A 23,817-nucleotide genomic window follows, 5' to 3' on the forward strand; every position below is an offset into this window, starting at 1 on the left:
TGCTGTAGTTGTTTAAGTCACCGAATTATAGTTGAATGTATGTTGTAAATGATGTTTTTATATACTTTATCACTTTGTGATATAGATTGATTGATTATGTTATGGTGGTTGATGAAGCCTATGATTAACCTAATTTATACCTTGCATATGATTTCAATATTGCTCCTAGGTGATTCCCTACCTAATCCACTATGTTTTCCCCCAATTTGCATTAAGATATAGCCAATGCCATGATTAACAACTCTTGACCTTGATATGCCAATTTGGGGATTTCTAAATGGACCATTGGGTTAAGTTAATTCCTTGATAATTAGTGTCTCTATATTGTGCTTAGACTGTTCCCCAAGTTTCGTATCGATCCGAGACCTGGAAGACCAAATTTGGGCCAAAATCCAAAAAGCCACTTGGCTGTCCGAAATTCTTTTGGTAAATGCTTGTTGGTCGATACTATCGACCCAATGTATCGACCAACAGAGTTGCTGTCAGCAACTTTTGCCTAGTTTTGATTCATTTGATCTCCGATTGTTCTGATTTCTTCTCTAACCCTTCATATATGCTTGTTTAGGGTTTTAAGACTATTTGGGCCACTTGCTTGTGATCTTGGACCATCCTCTTCTCCAATTCAAGGTAAGGATAGTTATCGACATAATTACATAGGATGTGAAATTTTGACTTGGTGTTCCTAACCTAATGAACATAGTCTCTATCTCATATTCTTATTATGTTAGACTTGTTACATATGTCTTTCAACAGAAGCTTTGTGTTTACATTAGTTTTATTTCAATGTCTTATTATGTTTATCAATTTCAATATATGATGAATTATGTCAATGTCATGAATCGAATGTTTACTATGATGTTATATCTTGTGAATTGATATGATGAACTTGGGCATGTGATTGCTTAAGTATAACTTGGGATTGAGGAGTACCCTACTAGTGCTTCTGTCCTTGGACATCGGAGGGAATAGTATGGGATGTTCTCCAAAGATGTCCATTGACGCCTTCCCAGGTTATTGGATAACATACATAGGACTTGTCTAGTGGCATTTGGCTAGGATGTCCCTATCATATCAGACCCGAATCGGAAGGGCATTGAGACCGAACAACCCGTGGTAGTAGTGTGGATTTGTGGGCGCTCAAGACCGGTAACCACCCCGTGAGAGAACATAAATTGCATTGCAGTTACCCGAAAGGGGCCATTTATTGGTAGAGTTGCAAATGGCTAGACTTGGGCTCACGGGCACTCAAGACCGGTGAAATGATCCATGAGGGGGACGTGAGAGCTTCCCGTCTACTATTTGTGGATGACCAATAGGATTGATGAGTCCGGTGAGTAATATCCGTGACTCTAGTGTGAAGGATACCGGAAAGGATCCCGAGAGGGGAGGAATGGACGTATCTAGAACTGACATGGTATGATTAAGTAGATGACTTGCATTGGGCTAGGCTTTACCCTGACATGCGCCAATACTTGGACCAAATGGTGATGTGAGAGAGTGGTGACCGAAACCCCAACCATGGATTTGTCCGAGAGGGATGCAGGACCCAATTCCCCCCGGTGATGAGTGACTGAGACTACCTAAAGAAGTATGGTGCTACGGCTTAAAGCATGTCTACCCTAGATGACCAGCATACTTAGAGTTAGAATCATATCACACCATATGTCTCATATCATCTGCATCATTTTATGATTATCTTGTGGCTTATGTGTTGTGGAATAACTACCTTGCTGAGTTCTGTTGAACTCATTCCTTTTCTGTTGCAATATTTTCTAGACTACTCTACAGGTGATTACTCTGATGGTATGTTCCCTGAGGCGGACCCGGATACCTCATATTACTATCCGGAGGCTAGCTACAATGAAGACTTCAGTGACGGTACCGAAGCAGATCCTTCGGCGTATCAGGGTTAGCCCTTGGATAGTTTGGGAGCAGCCATGTTGGATCTCTATGGTCTTCACTTTTGAAGAAAATTTATTTATTGTGGAGGAGACTTATGCGTAGCTGCCCACCCCCTTCTTTTGTGACAGTTAAACTTGGAGGAATTGTAATAACTTTAAATTTAGTTTCATAACTTGGGATTTGTAATTTACTAGTTTTGACCTCACTTTCCGCTTGATTGAAGGAGTGAATTCCGCCCACTGCCTTCTTAATTTATCTGATAAGATATTTACTTCAGCACTTTGATTATCTTTGGTATCTCATTTCCGAATTCTATTATTATCATTTGTTAGTTTAATATTAATTGTTTCATAATTGTGTTATCGTCGATGTGGATGATGTGGTCCCTAGACTATGGATCTTCGGGGCTATGGATCACATCCCGAGTATGCCAGATATGGTACCGGCTGGGTGGATGTGACAAAGAATACCAATCGCACCAAACAACAACAGTGGACAACATGAATAGAATAAAAGTACAATGAGCATCATTCATAATTCAAAATAAATATGTAACAAGCATGATAGTAATTATAGCAAGCTCTAGAGTTATTGGCATGCTTAGAATAATAAACAAATCAACATATCAAACAAACCAACTATATATATAATTGTGTCCTTACATGACTTAGCATAAAATACAAATAAATGTGTTAAGTCCTCACAACCAACAACTCCAGTAGATCCCTGAAAAACCCTAGATTACGTTCATTAAGTTGTATTAGAGCTTAGAATTCAAACTTAGCAGAAACAACCTCGAAACAAGCTCTATACCCCAACCGATTGCTTAAGGTGGTTGGTCAAATCAATTCACCGGCCCAAGCGACTGCTAGCCTTTCTGCCAGTTTTCTAAGTCCTCAAACTTTTGATCCTCCATCGTCGACAGATTTTGGAATGGTCTCAGGTCTAAATCATGTTCTTAGAGCACTACAAAAGCCTCTTCAATCAACGAGAAAAAAAAAACTTTAACACAGATTTGGAAGTAAAATCTCCTTCAAAGAGTAACCGCCATTAAAATAGACATATGATCTATTCTTCTGGTAATTTGATCGGAAATGATAGAAAAAATAATTCTTCATCTCCGATCAATTATTTCCAATAGAGATTTGAGAGAAAAAAACTACTCTCTAAAGTGAAGAAATTAATATAATAAGAGAGTAGTCCAACTAACCTTCTCAAGAGTCCAACGATCATCCAAATCTTCGTGGAACTCTCTGTGAATAGAAGTCATCTTCTTCTCCAAGTGCTTTTTGACATTGCAGCCGTCTCCAGTAGTTTAGAGCATTAAAATAATGCGAAATTTGGTTTTAGGGACCTTAAATAGGGTGTCGGAGGGCAAAACAAACATTTTTTGCCAAAATTTTCAATCAACTACTAGGGCTGGTAATTGCTTGGCCAATCGACTGCCTTAAACAACCGCCCCCTAGTACTTTTTAGTAGTTGAGCGTTTTGCTCTCCGATTGATCCTTAGCTTTGCTACAACCTCAACCAACATGTAGAGGGCTCTTCTTGCTCATAGACTACATCCAAGCTTGACTTTCATGTACTGGATATCAACATATGCCCAATCCATCTGGGTTCTGGTTGGATCTTCTTTCGGTTCCAACGAAACAGGTTCTTCACCAACTTTGTCAGAATCCATGGGCTCTGGGGCTGAAACATGAGGTTCAATTCGGATGCCCACAACTTCTTTTGACTAGAGACTTGGGCACTTGGACCTGCAATTCTGGTTTTGGGTTAGTATTATGGGGGTTATTACAATGAGACCTAGGAATATAATGAAACAAAATGAAACAAAACACTCTGAAACTAGAAACTAAGTTGACCAAAAAAAAAAAACTAGAAACTAAGTTCGTAATTGTCTGAACTAAGTTGCAAGAGGCCCAATCAAGAGAGAAGGGCTGCCCATTGAGAGCACAAGTAGCAGACTGACAGTTAGAAGTCCCCACAAGCCTAGATACATGTACAAATTGTGCTAGGAGTAATTAGTCATTGCGTATTGCCTCCAACTCAACGGTGGGTGCCCAAAGACTTCTACAAGCCTTGGATCTAGCCATCACAAAAGAGCCATTTTGATCCCACAAAATATTGCCTTGGCCTCCCTATTAATTGTGTTTATCATATGAGCCATAAGAGTTTGTGAAAACACAACTTCTCCCCTAAAGCAACCGAAGTGATTAGAGGCTCCTCCCTTAGAGTTCTAGTGGACCTACAACACCATTCATGAATCTCAACATTTTTTTGAAGAGAAGGAAATCATCGTAGCCAATATAGTTGGAAAATAGCCTCAAAATAAGGTAGGATTCCTAGTTTTCCATTTAGACCAACATAAAGTACTCCAAATAATATCTATAGTATTCATGTCTCCATAAGAGTGAAACTTAGAACGTACAAAGCTAACTTGGTCAAATAAAGAAGATCCTATAAATTTAGATACATCAAGTCTAAGAGGAGATTGTCTCCAACACTGCTTAGCATGTGTACAATAAAACAAGGCATGGAAAATAGCATCATAGTCAGATACACAAACCAAGCATAAAGGAGAGAGAGTACCTTTCTTCTCAATCAATATTTTGCTTAGGGGCAATGCGCTATGGGAAGTTCTATTTTTGAGAGGGTAGGAGTATGCTAAATTGCAGTCCAGCATTGAGATGATGAAGAAGAAGCTGAATTTTCTTGCATATATGTTGGTCATTGAAAGACAATGATAATAAACAAATCTAACAGTAAAAGCCACCTGTTTGGTCTTATCCCATAACAAAGTCTTGAATGTGAAACGAGAGGATATGAATGTTTAAAATTGCTTCTACTTCCTGGGATGAGAAAAGTAATTGTAAGACCTGTTCCTTCCATTGTATGGACTACCAATCAATTAACTCACCAACTGTGAGCGAGCCTTTTTTTTTTTTTTTTTTTTTTTTTTTTTTTGGGTGGGGGGAGGATGGATTTGAAGTGAGTGGAGGGAAGCCAGGGGTCTCTATAAATTGAGGTTTGTAGGCCATTTCCTATCTATCGCAGCAATTAAGGAGGCAACATATCCCTATCAATCAACAAATGACGCCAACCCTAACAGCAATGTCTGGGCACTTGTACATCAAGAAATGAACTTGTCTTTCAGATACTTTGCAAACATAACTTGTGTCCAAATTTATTTTTTTTTGGTAGAAATAAAGAGGGGATGCAGTAGCGGCAACCTAGCGCCCCCTGCTACACAATCTTCGGACTTTTTTATCGAGTGCGACCTATGCAAGCATTGGCCCTGTCAGCGGAGCCCCACCGGAGGCCTAGTATAGTCCACAGAAGCCGATAGCACTCATGCCCAGGCCAAAGAGCACACAACTGTCCAATGTAAGAAACAGAAGAGCAGAGGGGATTCGAACCTGCAGGGACATGAGGTTTACCAAACCACTTGAGAGTGAGCTTGGGACCACTAGATCACCACCCCCGGTGTCCAAATTGAGTTAGGCTTTTACAAAAATCTTCAGTATTATTTTCTGGACAAAGCCTGGTTAGAACAGTGAACATCTCTAAAGTCAAGACCCTAATCCCTTTTACTCTTGCAGAGAGTGTCCCATCTAATCCAGTATTTACCCCTTCTTATTTGTATCATTCTTCCACATAGATTCGTGTGGATGAGGAACTGTATTAGACATGTACTGAAAAGTACCATATAGAGGGTTTTCTAATGCCACATGGTAATGTTAAGAAAAAGAAAAAAGAAAAAAGAAAAAAGTAATGCCCACATAGTAAACATCATGCCGTCCTCTAATTCATTTTAAACCTTTTATTTGTTTGGCAATTTTAAGATCAACTACAAGTAGATGACCAAAAAAAAATCAATAACCCACGTGACAAATCTTTTTTAAAAGTCTCACGAAAGAAGTGTAAGATTGTTATGTGAGTTGCCTCCACTACGGTCTTCAATAAACTTTAGTCAACGATTTAGTTGTGTTTTGGATTTGATATTCGTCTAGGCCAGCTTGTGACATTTGACTATATCTTCAACGTAGTTTTTATATATAATTTAAATATACAGTGTAACAAAAAGACTAATAGTCCCACTCATTGTAAAGTTCATTTACTTGTAGAACTCTACTCATTATAAAATACCACATCATGTACACTACCATCTCTATTTAAAGATAATGAAAGCTCTCCCCAGAATACAGTTGATTGGGGATTTCACCGTGGACGTAGACTTCATACTGAAGATCGAACCACGTTAAAATTGTGTTTCTATTTTGAACATGGTATCAGAGATTCGAACTCTTAATGCATGCATACTATAAGACGTTATTCTTTTTCCAACTTAGCCAACCCGTTGTTACATTTTAGAATTCATTGGTTTGGATTTCCTATTCTTTTACTATGAAATCACAACAGTTGGATCGTAATGGATCTACATATCACCTTTCAAGAGTCCTTTAGGTATTTGCCATATGGCAGCAAACAAAGTCCTGTTAACTTATCCATTAAATGTTTGTTTAGCGAAGTACTCTTACTAGTTATATTAGATATGTTTAAGAATCTATAAAGATATTATTTTGAACTTCACACCAATGGAAGCAAAAAGAATGTAAAATTTTAAACCAATGAATTAAATTTAAGTATAGTAATATTCTTCTAATAAGGGAAATAAAATATATATTATTTTTTTTAAATGATAATAGAACCAAGGATTAGAAGAAACCTTGAGTTGACATGAAAGCAAATACAAACATGCATCCAAGTTTATAAATGAAAAAAGACGTGATATGTTTATAAAAAGATTATATATGCTGTACAAGGCTCTTAAGGCTCTTACATTTAGTATTGGAAGAGTTAAATTATAAAACCTTCCCACTATTCTGAAGTGAGTGCTTTCAAGATTTAAAAATTATGATCTAAACAACAAGTGAGCACTCAATAGACGTGCCAAGCACAAACCTTTAAGTTAGCAACATCCGATTTTTTTATTTTCATTTTAGTTACACTGTGAGTTATCAAAAGATCAAACAAAAATAATAAATAGAATTGTTAAATTAGAGTTTAAATAAAATTCAAATTTAGGAGTGAGTTTAAATAAAATTTGAATTTAATTAGAATTAGATGATTTCCATGATAATTAATTTTATTTAACTCTTGATGATAGTCTCGTGAATCTAATGACTTACAAATGAATGAAGACCCACCTGCCGGCCACCCCAATGGCTTCTTCTCAATCTTCAAACCAATTATCCTTTTATTGAATTGAAAATTTGAAATCCACCAACATAAATATCCAAAGCTCGGTTCTACTGATCCACCCCCAGAATCCTTTTTGTCTTTTGATCATAAAGAAAAAGGAGAAGATGGGAAGAAATCTGGGTTTGTTGCTGTGCTTCTCTAGTCTCCTTGTTGGTGTAGCAGTTGCAGACTGGAATATCTTGAACCAGTGGAAGATAGGGAAGGACTCAAATGACCTGAAGATAACCCTGAAGAACTATTGTGAAGCTTGGAGGATCAATGTCGAGCTCCATAACGTTCGTGGCTACGAAGTTGTCCCGGAAGAATGCACAGATTACATCGGCAAGTACATGACCTCCACTCAATACAAGGTGGATTCACAGAAAGCACTCGAAGAGTGCACCATCTATCTCGGCAAAAACTTCAAATTGACTGGTGATGGCAAAGATGCTTGGATCTTCGATGTCGATGATACCATTCTTTCCACTGTTCCTTACTTCAAGAAACATCGCCATGGGTACTGTACATAGGAGCTCTTGATCTGGGCTCCATTTCCTACCTTTTATCAGATCTTCCACGTTTTCTTCTTTTTTTCTTTGTCAGTAATTTCTTTAACTAATTATTGTTTTCAGAGGAGAGAAGTTCAATGTTACAGACTTTGAGAAATGGGTGTGGAAGAGCAACGCTCCAGCTCTAAAGCACTCAATGAACCTCTTCAATGAGATCAAAGGGAGAGGATTGAAGATCTTCTTAGTCTCTTCAAGAGGAGAACACCTCAGGGATCCCACAACTGATAACCTCTTCAAGGTTGGTTGCACTGGGTGGTCTGGTCTCATTCTAAGGTTGGTGAAGTTCTATCCTTTCACTTAGTTGAATCAGAAGTTTACATTTTTCTATCAAGAATCAAGATCAATCATTAACTCAATGAGTTTCTCTCACTGTCTGTTTATGATAGGGGTTATGAGAACAATGGCATGACAGTGCAAGAGTTGAAGGCAGAGCAGAGGAAGAAGCTGATCCGTGAAGGCTACCGTATCTGGGGAATGGTTGGATCACAGTGGCCCAGCCTTGTGGGGCTTCCTGGTGCCATGAGAACATTTAAGCTTCCCAATTCTCTGTATTACATTCCCTGAAAGGAATGTCAACTCTTCATCATTCAACCCCAGCAGTGCCTTCTAATTTGAAGTTTCTTCCATCTCTCCCAGCACTCCCCTGGGCAAGAATGAAAAAAACCCCGCCCCAAAATAAAAGATATGTTTGATTTTGGATGTGGAACCTTTTTTTTTTTTTTGGATGTTTGATTTTTAGATGTGGAACACTGTTTGGGCATTTAATTTATTTCAATTTTAATCTTATGATTTCAATTTTTATTTGTATTCTTTCGGTTTTCATTTTCTTGATTGTACAACTATATTAACGATTGCGTGGTAAGTTATCTGCTTAGTGTTGTATACACATTTATATGTATTTTTGTATTTTTGTCGATTCTTATGTGTTATACCATATCGACATGTGTCATCTCAATCCTATTATATCTAAAAAGCTCTTATGACTACAAATTGCTCACTTTTGGTTCCCAAATGACTAAAGTTTAAGAAATTAATATTTTGTGAATATCCAAATACTTCTTTACCAAAATAAAATAAAAAATATGCAAACACTTTGGGAATGAGATAGTCACTCAACAGAGTATTGATCCACTTTGGAATTGCCTGTGTACATTGGAATCAAATCTAGTCTCTCTTTGTATACAAATAGTTTATGAAACTTGTTTCCATCTAAAATGATAATTTTTTTTTTTTTTTGTAGTATCTAAAATGATAACTTATTTACGAAATGTTTGTACTTAATTAATTGCATTCTTTGGTATTGGATTATGCATGTGGGCTTTCTTATTTTGGCCCATTACTCAACCGAGGTCCGCGGTAATTTTTAGTTTTCTTGAACAAATATCAGGATTATTCTGGACAACGTATTAGTGAGGAAAAAAACAAGCTTTTTCTTGGCATAGTGACTCTACAGAGAAAACATGGAATTGTAGAGATTCTATATAATCAACTCCTCTCAACCCGATGTGGGACTAAATAAAACTATAGATAAAAGACACGATAAAAACGGATATTTATATAAATAATATTAATAAGTTATAAACATATTTACAACAAAAATGACCAAAGCATGCCCCCCTCCCCCAACACTATAGAGTCCAGATCTGCAACCCCGAAGGGGAGCATTGTGTGCTCCCTGGACATTTCCCGACCACAAAATACATGGGGCCCACAAGGTATTGGTGTGGGTCCTGCCCCCTCTTGAATTTTTTTTAGTTTTTTTGTCTATGGGCCTCTCTTAATTTGTAGCTGAGAAGTGTAAGAGGAAAACTTTGTGCTCCCTATTAGGAGTGATGATTTAGACTCCGAGTCATATTTAATTAAAAAAAGGGGTAAAATAAGAACTCCAAATATTTGGAACCTATAACCGTCAGTTTGAAGAGCTCGAAATTTTGAGAATCCACACCTACTTGGCTATAGTCAACGTCCAAAAACTACAATTTGAACACATTATAATTTTTCCATGGTGGAAAGAATTTGTCTTCAACACCACGAATGAAAGATTGGAAATCGATTTGTTCATTTTTTTTTCTTTCTTTTCGTTCTTTTTTTCTTTTCTTTCTTTTCATTTTTTTTATTTTTTATTTTATTTTTAGGGGGTGGTGGGTTAGGAAAAAACTTAGATAGTTCCAAAGAATAACCAAGAAGAGTCTACAATATAATAGCTTTAGCTAAATAATGACACAACATAGAGACAACATTATCAGATATGCTGGGATTTTTATTTGTTGCAGTGGCTATTGCCAACAGCCGGCTGTCAAGACGGTGCTAAATCAAATGGCGGGAGTATATATATAAATATACCTTTTAATATTCACATTTAAGGGTCTAATATTTTACAAGTTTACAAAATGAAAACCCTAGCTCTAGTTGATCCAAACCCCTATTTTGCCTCGTTCCATGTCATTAACTAAATAGCCAAACTCACACAGCAGGACTGCAAAATACCGTAGGCATCATATAAGACAGACCAATATTATGCAATAAGATAAATGAAGCCAATAATAAGATAATCTTATTTCAAAAGCAGTTATTCTTGTGTAGTAAAAGAAACAAAATATTAAAAGCAACAAGAACTCGAATAAGGTGAATTTAGGCGTACAAACAATACTTTTCCTTAAGGTATTAGAATGCTCCCTTCAGTGCTGACTCGGTTGACCTTAGCCTCCTCACCTCCAACATAAAACGATTCCTTAGATCTGAAGACTAGCACTCCAACAAATTCTACTTGTAATAGATACGAAAGTAGTATACAATGCAAAGAAAGAAAGAAAACAAAACTAGAAGGTTTTTCCTTTTCTGAAAACGAGATTCTCACAAAACCAAAGTGCAGAACACTTATTGGATTTCGTACTATACTCCAACTCCTTTTGGACACCTATAGGCAAAATGGTATCTATTTGTAGGGTCACTTTCGTATGAGAAAGAGTTGTGACTAATCATATAGTTAAATTTTCACAACAAACCAAAAAAGGAGATTTTTCTCTAATCCCATGAATACTAATTAAATAATATTACATATATCTCGTGGTGTAGTCAAACCAAGGTCCACAAATCACGGTCATGGCCAATCCTGGCTCAGCCTAGTCTAGCATGTGCGTGTGAAATCCTTACTTAACTCTCTACTGACCCATATCCCACTTAGGAACAATTATATATCATATATATAACGGTATTATTATTAGTTGCATCTAATGTGAGACTAATATAAATATGGTAAATTAGGTTACCTTGTGTGTTTTGAATTGTCAAAATCCTTATATTGAAATCTTTCCATCCAGAAAAGTCTTAGAGGTAACACTAAGGAGATAGAGTCTCAAAGATTTGGAAACTTAAACAAAATAAAATATTATATTATACTATAGGGATAATTACTGTTGTTCCCCTGTAGTTTGATTTTAATACTAATAAAACCCTATTCTTTACGAAATTACTGTTGTCCCCCTTCCTTATAACGGTGTTAAGTAGCCGTTAAGTTTGAATATATAATGTCTAATTTGCCTTTCATTAAAAAGAAATCAAAAGACGATGTTATCCCATTTATAAAAATCAGATTAAATGTCAAATTTACCCTAAACTTCATTTATTTTGAATTAATAATATGGGCAAAATCCAAATCCAATTTGGTTTCCTACTTTCACTAAACTTCATTTGTTTTGAATTCATATATCTTGAATTAAAGAAATGAGCAAAATCCAAATCCGATTTGGTTTCCGCCTTCACTAAGCTTCATTAATTTCGAATTAAAAAATGTGCAAAATTCAAATCTGATTTGGTTTCCACCTTCACTAAATTTCATTTATTTTGAAAATATTTTAGGTGATATTCAATTTTCAATTTGAGTTGAATTCGATTTTCCTTCCACTTCGGTTTCTATTTAAGTTTTATTCAATCATTCTTCTTCTTCTTCTTCTTCTTCTTTTTTTTTTCCTTTTGAAAACAAAACGGAATATAATTACTTTTTTCTCCACAGTTAATTAAGGGCACTACTGTAACTTGACAAAAGGGTAAATAAGTATAAGGATATTTTGAGAAAATATAAAGATGTCCACATCATCAGTAAACTAACAGAACTTAACGGTAGATGGGCAATAATAATTGTAGACAAAGTTAAAGGTTGGATTAGTAATTTTGAAAGTACAAGGATACAATAGTAATAAAATCAAAGTACAGATGGCAATAATATTTATCCTTATATTATATTATGTTATATTTTCTTAAAACAAAGTCCTACAATCCATCAGCCCAGCTCAAAAGTCTTTAGTGTTTGTAGATCTTCAAACGGTACCAGGTTCACAACGAGGGATGACAGATTCGGTCCTTCTGTTCCAAGGAAATGTAGAGTTCTGAACAACGGAAAAGTTTTCCATTTGGTTTCAAGGAGTTGAGAAAAGAAATCTGATGCAGATAGAGAAACTACAATCTGATCGGAAATTAAGGTCATTGTTAAAGGATAAAGGGGAGTTGTTCAAAAGAGGGATTCAATTCGGTGGATGGATTAGAGTTTAGGATTCAAGTGGGTTTGAATAAGGATGAAATTGTATAATCTTTTATGGTGGTGGCCAGTATCATATTCTGGCAATCTCTAGAGTAGTGTCATTGGTGGTGTTGACAGTATAAGAGAATAGTAATTGAATTGAATGAATTGATAAGATACATCAGAGGTATATATAGATTTACATCACACTGCCTCTATGTGACACGTGTCAGTCCTATTATCCCCCCCCCCCCCAAACTAGGCCATGGAACAAGACCTAGTTTGAGATGTATACCCTCAAACTCTTTTCTAGGAAGAGCTTTGGTAAATATATCAGCCAATTGGTGATGTGTATAAACATGACGTGTATTAAGATGATCTAGCGACACCTTCTCCCGAACAAAGTGATAATCCAATTCCACATGCTTCGTACGACCATGAAACATAGGATTAACGAACATGTGCAAAGCACTAAGATTGTCACAAAAAAGAACAGTGGGTGTGGTTGGGGAATACCAATATCACGTAACAAAAAAGTCAACCAAGTAAGCTCTATAGTAGTGGAAGCCATGGCACGTATTTGGCTTCTGTACTTGACCAGGAAACTGTGGGTTGCTTTTTGGCACTCCAGGAGATGCAATTGGCTCCAAGAAAAGTACAAAATCCACTAGTAGAATGACGAGTTAAGGGACACCTTGCCCAATCTACATCGGAAAAACCATAGAGCTGAAAAGTACTCTCACGATGAATGCGAAGCCCATAGTCCAAAGTACCACTAATTTAGCGCAAAATACGTTTGACAGTCACAAAGTCAGCCATAGTGGGAGAATGCAAGGACCGGCAAACCGTATTGACGGCAAAAGATATATCTGGACGACTCATAGAACGAGATAGCATAGGAAAATACTGTAAATCTGCAACAATGCTAAGAAAGAAAGTCACATCAGGATATGGGGAAGAATCAGCCGCCTTTAAAGAACGAGGTAACATAGAAGTGGGCATGGGCTTAACCCCATCCATTTGGGCACGTCGAAGTAAATCAGAAGCATAGTTTGTTTGTGAAAGATGCAAGCCATAAGATGTAGAAATGATCTCAATGCCAAGAAAATAGTGAAGGAGATCCAAATCCTTCATAGTAAAAGTCTTGGCCAAAGTAGAGATAAAAGTGGTAATAAATGTAGGATCATTTCCTGTGAGGACAATATCATCGACGTAGAGCAACAACAAAAGTATCCGACCATTAGCCCGATAGACAAAAAGGGAGCTATCAAACATGCTGCAAGTAAACCCAAATTCCAATAAAAATCTACTAAATTGATCAAACCAGGCCCTTGGTGCTTGGCGTAACCATAAAGAGATCTATGAAGATGGCATACATCATTAGGTGGAGATGAATCAACAAATCCAGGTGGTTCAGTCATGAAGACTGGAGTAGTAAGAAACCCATCTAGAAAGGCATTCTTAACATCCAATTGCTGAATTTCCCAATGCATCATAGTAGACAAACTAAGAACCAAACATATAGACCCAGGTTTAATTACTGGGCTAAAAGTCTCAAAAAAAATCAAGGCCCTCTTCTTAAGTAAACCCGCGAGCAACCAACCGGGCTTTTAGCCTCTCTAAAGTACCATTTGATTTTAACTTGGATTTGAAAATTCATTTACAATTCACAACACTCATCTCAGGGGTCCTTGGTACCAAAGTCCATGTATTATTAACATTCATTTCTTCTTGCATAGCTGCAAGCCAACCAGAGTGAGCCAAAGCAGCCTTGACCGTCCGAGGTTCTACAGGTATACTGGTTACAGCAAGGGCGTATCGAGGATTTGGTTTCTTAATGCCAACTTTAGCACAGGTAACCATGGCATGAGTAGGAATAGAACTTGGCCCAAGATCACCATTCAAATTTGCAGAAGCATTTAAATGACCCAAACAATTATTCGTAACACCACAAGGGATTTTTGTTCGCGGCTGCGCGGGTATCCATCCGCGCAGCCGTCAGAATACGACACGTGGTTTGAAAAAAATTAATGGTTTAGATTCTTTCAATAAGTTTTTATATTTAAAATGCGTTTATAAATTACAATAATTCGTCCCTTATACTTTTTAAATTTACAAAATCAATCCCTGTTCATCTCCATGAGAATCAAATTGTAAACTACAAACTCCTCGAATCCCTCCAGTGTTCACTTTGCCTTCACCGAAAAATCACCGATGGGCTCCTCTGGTGACTTTTTTCAAAGTTGAAACATGAGAGAGATTTTCTATAACAGATCAATTTAGTAGAATGAATGTAGTGGGTTTGTGGTGTAAAGGGAAGGCATAACTGTTGGAACAAAAGGAAAGAAGACGAGCAAGAACAGAATAGCTAACTACTCTTACACTTGATCAACTCCTAAAAATAGCAACAGAAATCAGCAACGGAGAACCGTTATATGTAGAAGACTCATTTTCCCACCACTCTACCAAATTATCTCTTCTTCTTCTTTTAGCTTCAGCACCCAAAATCAAGATGTTTCTTCTGTGGAACACCAAACTCAAGAGCTTCGGGAGGAGGAGGAGACTAGGAACTGCTTGTCTTACAAGAATGAGAAGCTTGCCAGAGGACAACCCGTTCTGCCTTTGGATGAGCAACGGATTTCCCATTCATAGAGGCGATATCTTCCATGCACACCATATGTTTGCTTAAATGCTCAAAAGAACCACTACGCCACCTAACGAACCTCTTCAATCTTGGTTGAGTGCTTTTAGAGATACATTACTAAGTTGAATATCTGCTACATTGTGACAGGTAATGGAATGGGTAATTAGAGAAAGAGCTTGATTACTCTTATCTGTTGGTTGGAGTTCACGGTTAAGCTTCATGGGATATGCAAGGTGAGAGTCTTTTCTCCTCCTGAGTTCATGGTTGCTTCACACAAAAATCTCTCTCATGTTGCCCATCGGTGATTTCCGGTGAAGAGGAGTTTGTAAATCCGGTTTATCACTCATGTTGCCCATCGGTGATTTCCGGTGAAGAGGAGTTTGTAAATCCGGTTTAGGATTTTGTTCACACCGAGATGAGCAGGATTGATTTTGTAAATTTAGAAAGTATAAGGGACGAATAATTGTAATTTATAAAACATTTTAAATATAATAATTTAGTGAAAGAATCTAAACCGTTCATTTTTTCTATTCCACATGGCACATTCTGACGGCTGCGTGGATGGATACCCGCGCAGCCGCGAACAAAAATCCCACCACAAGGCCCATTTTCATTAGCAATATTATCAAAGCCCACAATATTAGAAGTAGACGCAATACTCTGTGAAGACAAGCCCACTTGACCAATTGTTTCATTTAAACAGTCAGACCTTGAAACAGAACCTTGAATCTGTGTACTTAGTGTTTTAGATTCAACAGATCCAAAACGTCCATTAACCATTAAATCATCACCAAAAACTCCCATATCAGTCCCTTCATTACCAGATCTTGCAGGTATAGCTATACAAGTATTATGAGTAGAATCAGAGTTAAACTAAGAAGATAATTTTGAATCATAAACAGGTGATGATAAATTCTTAGAATCAGAATCTGAAGTAGAGTAATTTGTCCAACCCTCAAAGAAGAACATGTAAGTGAAGACTCAGCAAAGGCAGTAACCTTAGAAGTACAAAAAGGAAACACACTCTCATCAAAGACTACATCACGAGAAATGTAAACTCGGCCAGTGGCAACATGAAGACAACAATATCCCTTTTGACAGTCAGTATACCCCATAAAAATACAACCCAAAGACTGAGGATCAAACTTATGAGAAGCATAACCCCTAAAACAGGGAGAACATGCTGAGCCAAAAACTCTAAAAGAAGAATAATGCGGCTGTTGGCCAAAAAGGACATGCAAGGGATTGTCCATTTTTAACACCTTTGAAGGCAGTCGATTGATGAGAAAAACTGAAGTAAGGAAAGCTTCTACCCAGTATTTCAAGGGAACAGAAGGATGAAATAATAATGCTAAACCCAACTCAACTACATGTCTATGCTTTCTTTCAACAACACTGTTTTGAGCTGGCCTTTTAGGACAAGAAACATGATGAATTATACCCTGGATAGCAAGATGATCCTGGAAAGCTTTGAGAGAAAACTCTCCTCCTCCATCACTTTGAAAAACCTTTATTTTGGAAGAAAACTGCCTCTCAACCAATGCTTGAAATTTCAAGAACACACTAAATACTCAGATTTCTTATGCAAAGGATAAAGCCAATAGAATCTAGAGTAATCATCAACAAATAGAACATAATATCTGTAATGTTGCACACTAGTTACTGGAGCCTTTCCCCATAGATCACAGTGATCTTGTCCAATGGTGCCAATGTTCTAGTAAATGAACTAACATAAGGTAAATGAGAACTCTTACTGAGCTGACAACTATTACAAACAGTCCTCTTATTACAAATCAATTTTATCAATCCATGAGTCTTCAAAAATGTAGTAATCCTAGAACATGGATGCCCCAACCTTTGATGCCATACATCTTTAGAGGCAGCTACAAACCTAGAAGAAAATAATGCCATACCAGAAGAAACAAAACCATAATTAACAGAATCAACAGCAAAAGCATGACCAACAGTAGCAGAATCACCATCACAAAAAACATACCACCCTCTTTTATTACTCCCTAATGCCAGAATCTTCTAAGTTTTGATATCCTTAACAAGAAAACCACAATCGGTAAATTCAATTGAACAATCAAGATCTCTGGTTAACTTAGAGATTGAGATCAAGTTCTTTTTAATGTCAGGTACAACCAAAATATCTTTAAGAGGCAAAGCTGTACTACCAAGATTCAAAAAACCATTACCACAATGTGTAATTGGCAACCTTTCACCACTACCTACCATCAATGAACAAGAATCTTGAAGAGACATAACAAAAGAGAGCTTACCTGGACTGTTTGTAACATGGTTAGTAGCTCCAGAGTCAGGAAACCACCCCTGATCTTGAGATGAGTTCAATTCAATCGTTGCTAAAGCTTGAGGAACATCTTCAGATTGATAGGAGTGATGAAATCGACCCCAACACTTGAGAGCACCATGACCAAGTTTCTTACAAATTTGACAATGAATAACGGATTTTGTAGAATTCAAAAAACTTGCCTGATTTTCTTTTCCAAAAGAAATTGTCGGATTATTCTTGCTGGTTGATTTCATAGTAGGAGCAAAACCTCGGTTTTGGGATGTGAATGGACAACCATGACCCTAAAAAATCATCCTCCTCTATTTGTTTTTGCAGAAGCAAGAAAGGCAACATTCGGAGTCAGAGACTGACTAAAATTTCCTTTACTTTGCAGATCATGACTCTGCAGAAATGGGATCAAAGTAGCATAAGTAGGTACTGGCGGCTTGAGCATGGTGGTTGCAAATGCCTCATACGCCGGACCTAAATTTGTCAAAAGAAGGAACACCTTTCGTTGATCTTCGACTGGTTTTCCAATTGTAGCCAATTGATCACAGAGGGTCTTAAATTGAATGAGAAATTCATTTAGAGATACATAATCTTCTTCTTGAGAAAGTATAATCGAGACAACAACTCGAATTCCCAAGCCTCAGAAGATTGGGAAAAAGCATCAGACAACAATTTCCATAAATCAAACGACGACTAAGCTCCAATAGCTAGACCAAGTATATTTTCATAAAGAGTTCTAGTAATCCAGGCTCTAACAAGATGATCAATTTACAGCCATGAATGATAACTTGGATTAGGCACATCCTCACTTGCAATATTCCGGATGACTATCTCAGGTGCTAAACATTCTCCTATAACAAAGTCATCCAAATCTTGGCTTTCTATGAGTGATAAGATTTGAGTGTGCCACAACAAGTAGTTATTAGATGTTAATCGAAGAGTGACGAAGTTCGTCACGTTTAGGTTACTTGGGTAAGGATAAGGAGATGAAGCAGCGAAAGCAGAGGACGCCATTAAAGCAGAGAAAAGAAAACACGAAACCCTAACCTCAAACAAAACGAAGAAAGAAAGAACAAGAAACAAAAACTTCTTAGAAGGAGAAGTCAAACGCTGGAACAGGCTGATACCATAGAAGGGAATAATAATTGAATTGAATGAATTGATCAGATACATCAGAGGTATATATAGATTTACATCACACTACCTCTATGTGACACGTGTCAGTCCTACTAGATAGTTGGGGTGGCAAAAAGGGGCAACATGGCATTTAGGGGATGGAAACCTAGGTCAAGTCGTCAAATTCCAAGTATTTTTGCAAAGTTGCAACCACAAAATATCAGTGATATATCGCTGAATTTTGGCGAACCGAAACAGCTAGCGATTTTTGAACTGGTGAGATATCGCCGATATCTTGCCCTTTTATCGCTGAACTAGAAAAATTTCGCCGCAAATAACCTCCATTCACTGGAATCGCTAACAACCAGAGGTAGAAAAAAAAGCCAGAAACAATCTTCAGTAGTCTTCATCTCTATTTTTTTCTTCGCGAACCACTATTGAAAATAGCCACGCATAACTTCATATTTGCTAGCCGGAACCACCGTCACACATATGAAGCTTCAGCCTTCATCCCTGCAACCACCGTGAAAAAAGATGAAGAAATCTCACATCTTTTGTTGACACCACACGCAACGTAAAAATAACTTTTCATTCTTCCACTTTTTCTTTTTTTAATAAAATTCTTCTACACATTTAATGCAAACTTTGTTGTATTCACGTGTCATTGTCAACACTAATTTTTAAATATTTAATGGGTAGGGAAGTGGGAACTTGGGTAATGGATGTTCTGTAGTTGTCGGTGACCACCCATCTGCACACATGAGGCGGGTCCCATTTGATGTATCTTCCAAGATCTGAGTCATTGACATTGATATTATGGACTTATGGATTGAATGACTTTTTTTATAGGTGAAATCTTGGCGAATTTTGCCGGGTTCGCTCAAGTGCGAACCGGCGAAATTTGCCAAAATTTCGCACCTTGGTTGCAACCTCCTTGGAAAAGGGTAGACGGTTTAGATTCTGTTGAAAAATGTATAAAATTATGTATATTATTTTTTATTTAAATATCTGTTTAATTATGTATTTTATTTTATGATTTCTATAACAGAAACTTTAGTCCCACTTTGTGCAAAAAGGAGTTGATTATCTCGTTTATATATAGTAAGGACCTATGTAATATATATTTCGGGTTAAGGATCACACTTAAGCAGTATGGTGCGAACCCATGTGCGACGCGAACCAAGCTTGAACCTTGGTGTGACCCAACCATAATTATATAGCTATTTATTAATCAATATTAATATTTCTATATGACTTGGGACTTGGGACTTGGGACTTGGGACTTGGGGGGTCATAGGCCTTGATCCGAAAAGCCCACTGCTGGGTGGAAGTGTGGAGATACCATTAGAGAGACACTTTCCCTTAGGGAGGTTAGCTGAATAGGTACCTTCTTGTAGGGAGTTGAGCTGAATAGGTACATTCACAAAGGGAGGTGACATTACCCTTTCACCCACAACCTTTGGGGCTCTATATAAACCAATTTCCGAGCTCAGTTTTGACAATGATTTTTTCCTTTTCTCTCTCTCTCTTTCCCTATTGTCTTTTCTGTTAAGAAGTGAAAACAACCTAATTACACCTGAAGTAAACTTTTTGGGATACAATCTTAAAGGTTTGGGCTGACTAATTTGGGGGTGAAGACACATTTGGTACCCATATTGCATAAATCAAGGTTTCTAAATACCTTAAGGAAAGTACCTCTGTTACGTTTCAGGCCAGACCAAGTTCATGATTACAACAACCTTTCAAGTGTTCGTGCAAATTCCTCAACAAGTACTCAACAGATTCCGATGAAGTGGGGAGGGCTTATATCACAAAGGACAATAACACCATAATAGTGAGAGATGTAAGGAAGGTTGGGTATCCTATTTGATGCGTCCAAAATCTGCTCAGCTCTTGGATCTCCACGTGATGTCCTGCAAAATGAAAGCGTCAGATGTGGCCCGACCGCTGGGGTCGGGAGTCCACCTCCGAAGGCTAAGTCAGTTGATGAACTTAATCACAAAAGGCTCTGCTAGAAGCACAGAGCTAATGAATGAAGAAACGGGAAAGGTGATCTAGATCAGCAGGACGCTGATAGTTTAGGTCTATCAGTATGTATCTGAACCTGAGTCTCAGATAGTATTCTCCTTGATCGATTGATCCGTCCCTCACCTTGTATAGTAGTGAGGTTTATATAGAGTGTACCTTCGAATCTCCTTCGTTGGATGCACTCGAGCCTTCTTTCGGGTAGTCGTTGGATCTTATCAATAAGATCCGTTGAGCGATAGACTTCTACTAGTTTGGGCTAGTAGAGGACTCCTGAGATAACTGTTAGGTTATGCGATAGTTATCCCTTTGATGATGATTATCCGCAGCCGTCAGTTTGAGTCTGCTGTCATCAGGGTGATTACCCTAATCCATAAGTAAGATTAGGGCACGCTTGCAGCCGAATAATCTTTCTTCTTCAACCAAGCCATCTTCGGATCCGGTTCGCTCGGGAGCGATTCGGTTTTCTCCGTCTCGACCAGGGTCGAGGGTCGGACCAGGTATGAACCCGGTCTGATCATAAACTCTCCATATCACTATTGAATCTAAGGAAGTGACCTGGTGGGATTCCAATGCTTGTTATTGTATCGACGCAGATTAGGAGGGGATAAATAAATCATCACTGGCAAAACGCAAGTCCGCTCTGTTGGGAAGAGTGTCAACCGATCTTAAACGTGGGAATGAGGTTTAATGTCAGCTATGAACCGAGGGCTTCTTTTTGTAAATTTGAAAACTTAAAATCCTTAAATATAAAAAACAAAAACTATATTTACTAACATATCCCTACACTTTTGATTTCAACCATTAGATGTAAATTGATACACGTGGTGCAATCACAATGGTTGGCTGTTGGGCAGCAACCACTGTAGAAAATAAAACTTGGTGTTGCTATGAGGCTTTTGATATCATTGTGCTATGAGGCTTTGAGTTCTGTGATTATTCCTTTGGAAAGTGCAGGCTTGGTTAAAGGAGCGTGGGTATAGAATAGGGCACCGCTAGTAACCCATCTCTTAATTGCAGATGATTGCATTCTATTATCAAAGTTAAAGCTTGAGGAGGTGTGTAATTTGAGGGACTGCTTAGAGTCATATTGTGACACCAATGGCCAATCTATTAATTTACAAAAATCATCTTTATCTCTTAGTCCAAATATGCAAGTTAAGTCCCAACATTGCTTCTCTATGGTACTTAAGGTCTCTTACTGTTTGTGAAATTTAAAAGTAACCGCAAGCGCACGGTATCGTGTAGCTAACGGGTCGATCTCAGGGAGATATGCCACTTAGAATTTGAACTTCTTAATAGTAATGCGAGAGTGGAATGATTCAATTTTTTTTTTGTTAACTAATTAACTAAACTAAACGATCCTAATCTATATGTCTAATGCAATCGAATTGAAATGAAAAATAAATTAAACACAATCAATGCATAAATAAAAGACAGGAAAAAAATGCGAACAATAACAAAGCAATAAACAAAGAAATAAACAAAGCAATAAAAGGAAAAGGAAATAGCTAAAATGCAGATGCAACACCACCCGTCACCAGAAGCAGAGGCACGACTGTAGGCTTGCTCCGGTTATGTGGTCCGAGATTATGAATGAATAGGCAGAGAGTAAATAACAAAGCAATAAACAAAGCAATAAACAAAGCAATAAAAGGAAAAGGAAGCCTTAACCAAAGAGAGGCACGACTGTAGGCATCTCTGATCAAGGATCCAGGGGAAGGGAGAACAATAAATAATGCTGAAAGTAAATCCTAAATTAAGAATATAGAGGGGTAGATAGAAGCGGGAATGGAGGGAGGAGAGAAGATTAATAAAGAAGGTTAGTTACTTGCGAATTGAACAAACGATTCGAATCTCAACCAACCCTAACAACCAGATCTAGATCTAGAATGATCTAAATCTGCAATTGCTAGACCCAGAGAAAAACGAATCTAAAAAAATTGAAACTTGAACTTGAAGCTTGAACTTGAATTGCATTACATAAAAAGATTAAACCTAAACATTGAATCTAGAAATTTAAATCTCACTAATGCAAGCAAAGAAAACTAGAGAAAGCCTAAATAAACTGAAGAGAGAAGAAAGAATGCTTCTACTAAGCTCTAAGACATGTTCTCCTTTGATGGAATATGATCTCCTTTTATAGAGTTTACATGAGATATGAAGCACGGCTGAATTTGAATAAAACTCAGGGTTTCTATCTAACTCAGCCAATTAGGGTTTTGACGTAGTAATCGCGCTAACTTAGAGAGATCAGATGCATAATTCCACCGTTGGATTTGAGGTTTAAGTAGTCGTGAAGCTCTCCTCAAAAAATCAGCACGATCGGACATCGGATGACCGTTCGATGAAGGGTTTGATCGAAACTGGACAGAGGCATTCAAAAACGGGATTTTTCCTCTTTTTCTTTCTGAATATAATTTTTTTTCCTCTTTTTTCTTTCTTTAATTAGATCCAAGATAGGAAATAAGATATTGAGGTATGCAAGGACTCTTTTCCATTTGGACTCTCTCAATAATATCTCTGTAGATTTGATTTAAAATCTCAGCCGTAGATCAGATTTGCCTTCTTTATCTCTTCAACATTTCGGAGTTTGCCCATAATAACACATCTCTAGCCCATCATGCTCCAGATCAGGCCCATTTTCGCATTTGAGAATTTGAATGAAGTTCTTGACGTGTAAAATAGCATGATTCAAGCCCAAAACTCCAAATATTTGCTTAAATCTTGAAAAGTCCTAAAATCTGCAAAAACAACATAAAACCCAAGGTAACTCCACTCTAAGTGTATAAAATGCATGCTTTATGACCTAAGATTTCACACATAAATGTGCTCATCACTTACACTGAAGGCCCAATGAAGTACCTTTGGTTACCATCAAAGTACCTTTGTGTATCAAAGGCTCAGCCTTTTGAAGAGTTGTTAGATAAGGCATGTAGTGGTTTCAAGTGGTGGAAGGATAGGCTGCTATCACTAGTAACTAATGAGATAATGTTCAAGTTTGTTTGTTTGTTTGTTTGTTTGTTTTTTTTTTTTTGGGGGGGGGGGGGTTCTTTGGCAAATTATGTAGCTTCACATTTTTTATTATCAAGGTCTCATCATTAAATTACAAGAAATAGCTACCAATTTCATTTGGGGAGATGTAGATAAGGCCCTAATTGTCCCTAATTTAAATTATTTCTATATTATCTCCTCCTTTCATTTGAATTATTTCCATACTATCTCATCATTCTATTTATCAATGTCCTAATTTGGCTTGATTGGTTTTTCTATTGAAAACCTTTTGATACATTTTATTTCCATACAAACCTTTCCATATGTTGTATTTTCATGTTTTGTACCTTTTCTTTATTGTTCATAGTTACATAACAGTAAGGGATGTATGCTGTCTATTTATTTGAGAGTTATCTCATAAATTATTCAACCATTTTTCTTATTGAGGGGTTCCATCTTAGTATGGTATCAGCCTAACAAATGATTATGAACCTTCACCATCAGT

General features: G+C 37.3%; 1 protein-coding gene across 1 annotated transcript; it reads left to right on the top strand.

Annotated features, from left to right (window-relative positions):
- Positions 1 to 7,107: 7,107 nt before the first annotated feature.
- On the top strand, positions 7,108 to 8,667 carry LOC148998862 (acid phosphatase 1-like). The gene is made up of 3 exons (XM_089141656.1): positions 7,108 to 7,663; positions 7,779 to 7,988; positions 8,102 to 8,667. Exons 1-3 carry the CDS (start codon positions 7,272 to 7,274, stop codon positions 8,277 to 8,279), a joined length of 780 nt encoding a protein of 259 aa, XP_088997782.1. The 5' UTR covers positions 7,108 to 7,271; the 3' UTR covers positions 8,280 to 8,667.
- The last annotated feature ends 15,150 nt before the right edge of the window (positions 8,668 to 23,817 follow it).

Source organism: Hakea prostrata, unplaced genomic scaffold (genome assembly GCF_041222555.1).
Source record: "Hakea prostrata isolate BN-2017 unplaced genomic scaffold, UWA_Hpros_2 contig_106, whole genome shotgun sequence".
Taxonomy (NCBI): domain Eukaryota; kingdom Viridiplantae; phylum Streptophyta; class Magnoliopsida; order Proteales; family Proteaceae; genus Hakea; species Hakea prostrata.

Bases quoted from the DNA above. Each gene is read 5' to 3' on its own strand.
- LOC148998862 (XM_089141656.1), top strand. From the start codon at position 7,272: ATGGGAAGAAATCTGGGTTTGTTGCTGTGCTTCTCTAGTCTCCTTGTT. The intron at 7,664-7,778 runs GTACTGTACATA...TATTGTTTTCAG, and splicing joins TTCAAGAAACATCGCCATGG to AGGAGAGAAGTTCAATGTTA. The intron at 7,989-8,101 runs GTTGGTGAAGTT...TGTTTATGATAG, and splicing joins TGGTCTGGTCTCATTCTAAG to GGGTTATGAGAACAATGGCA.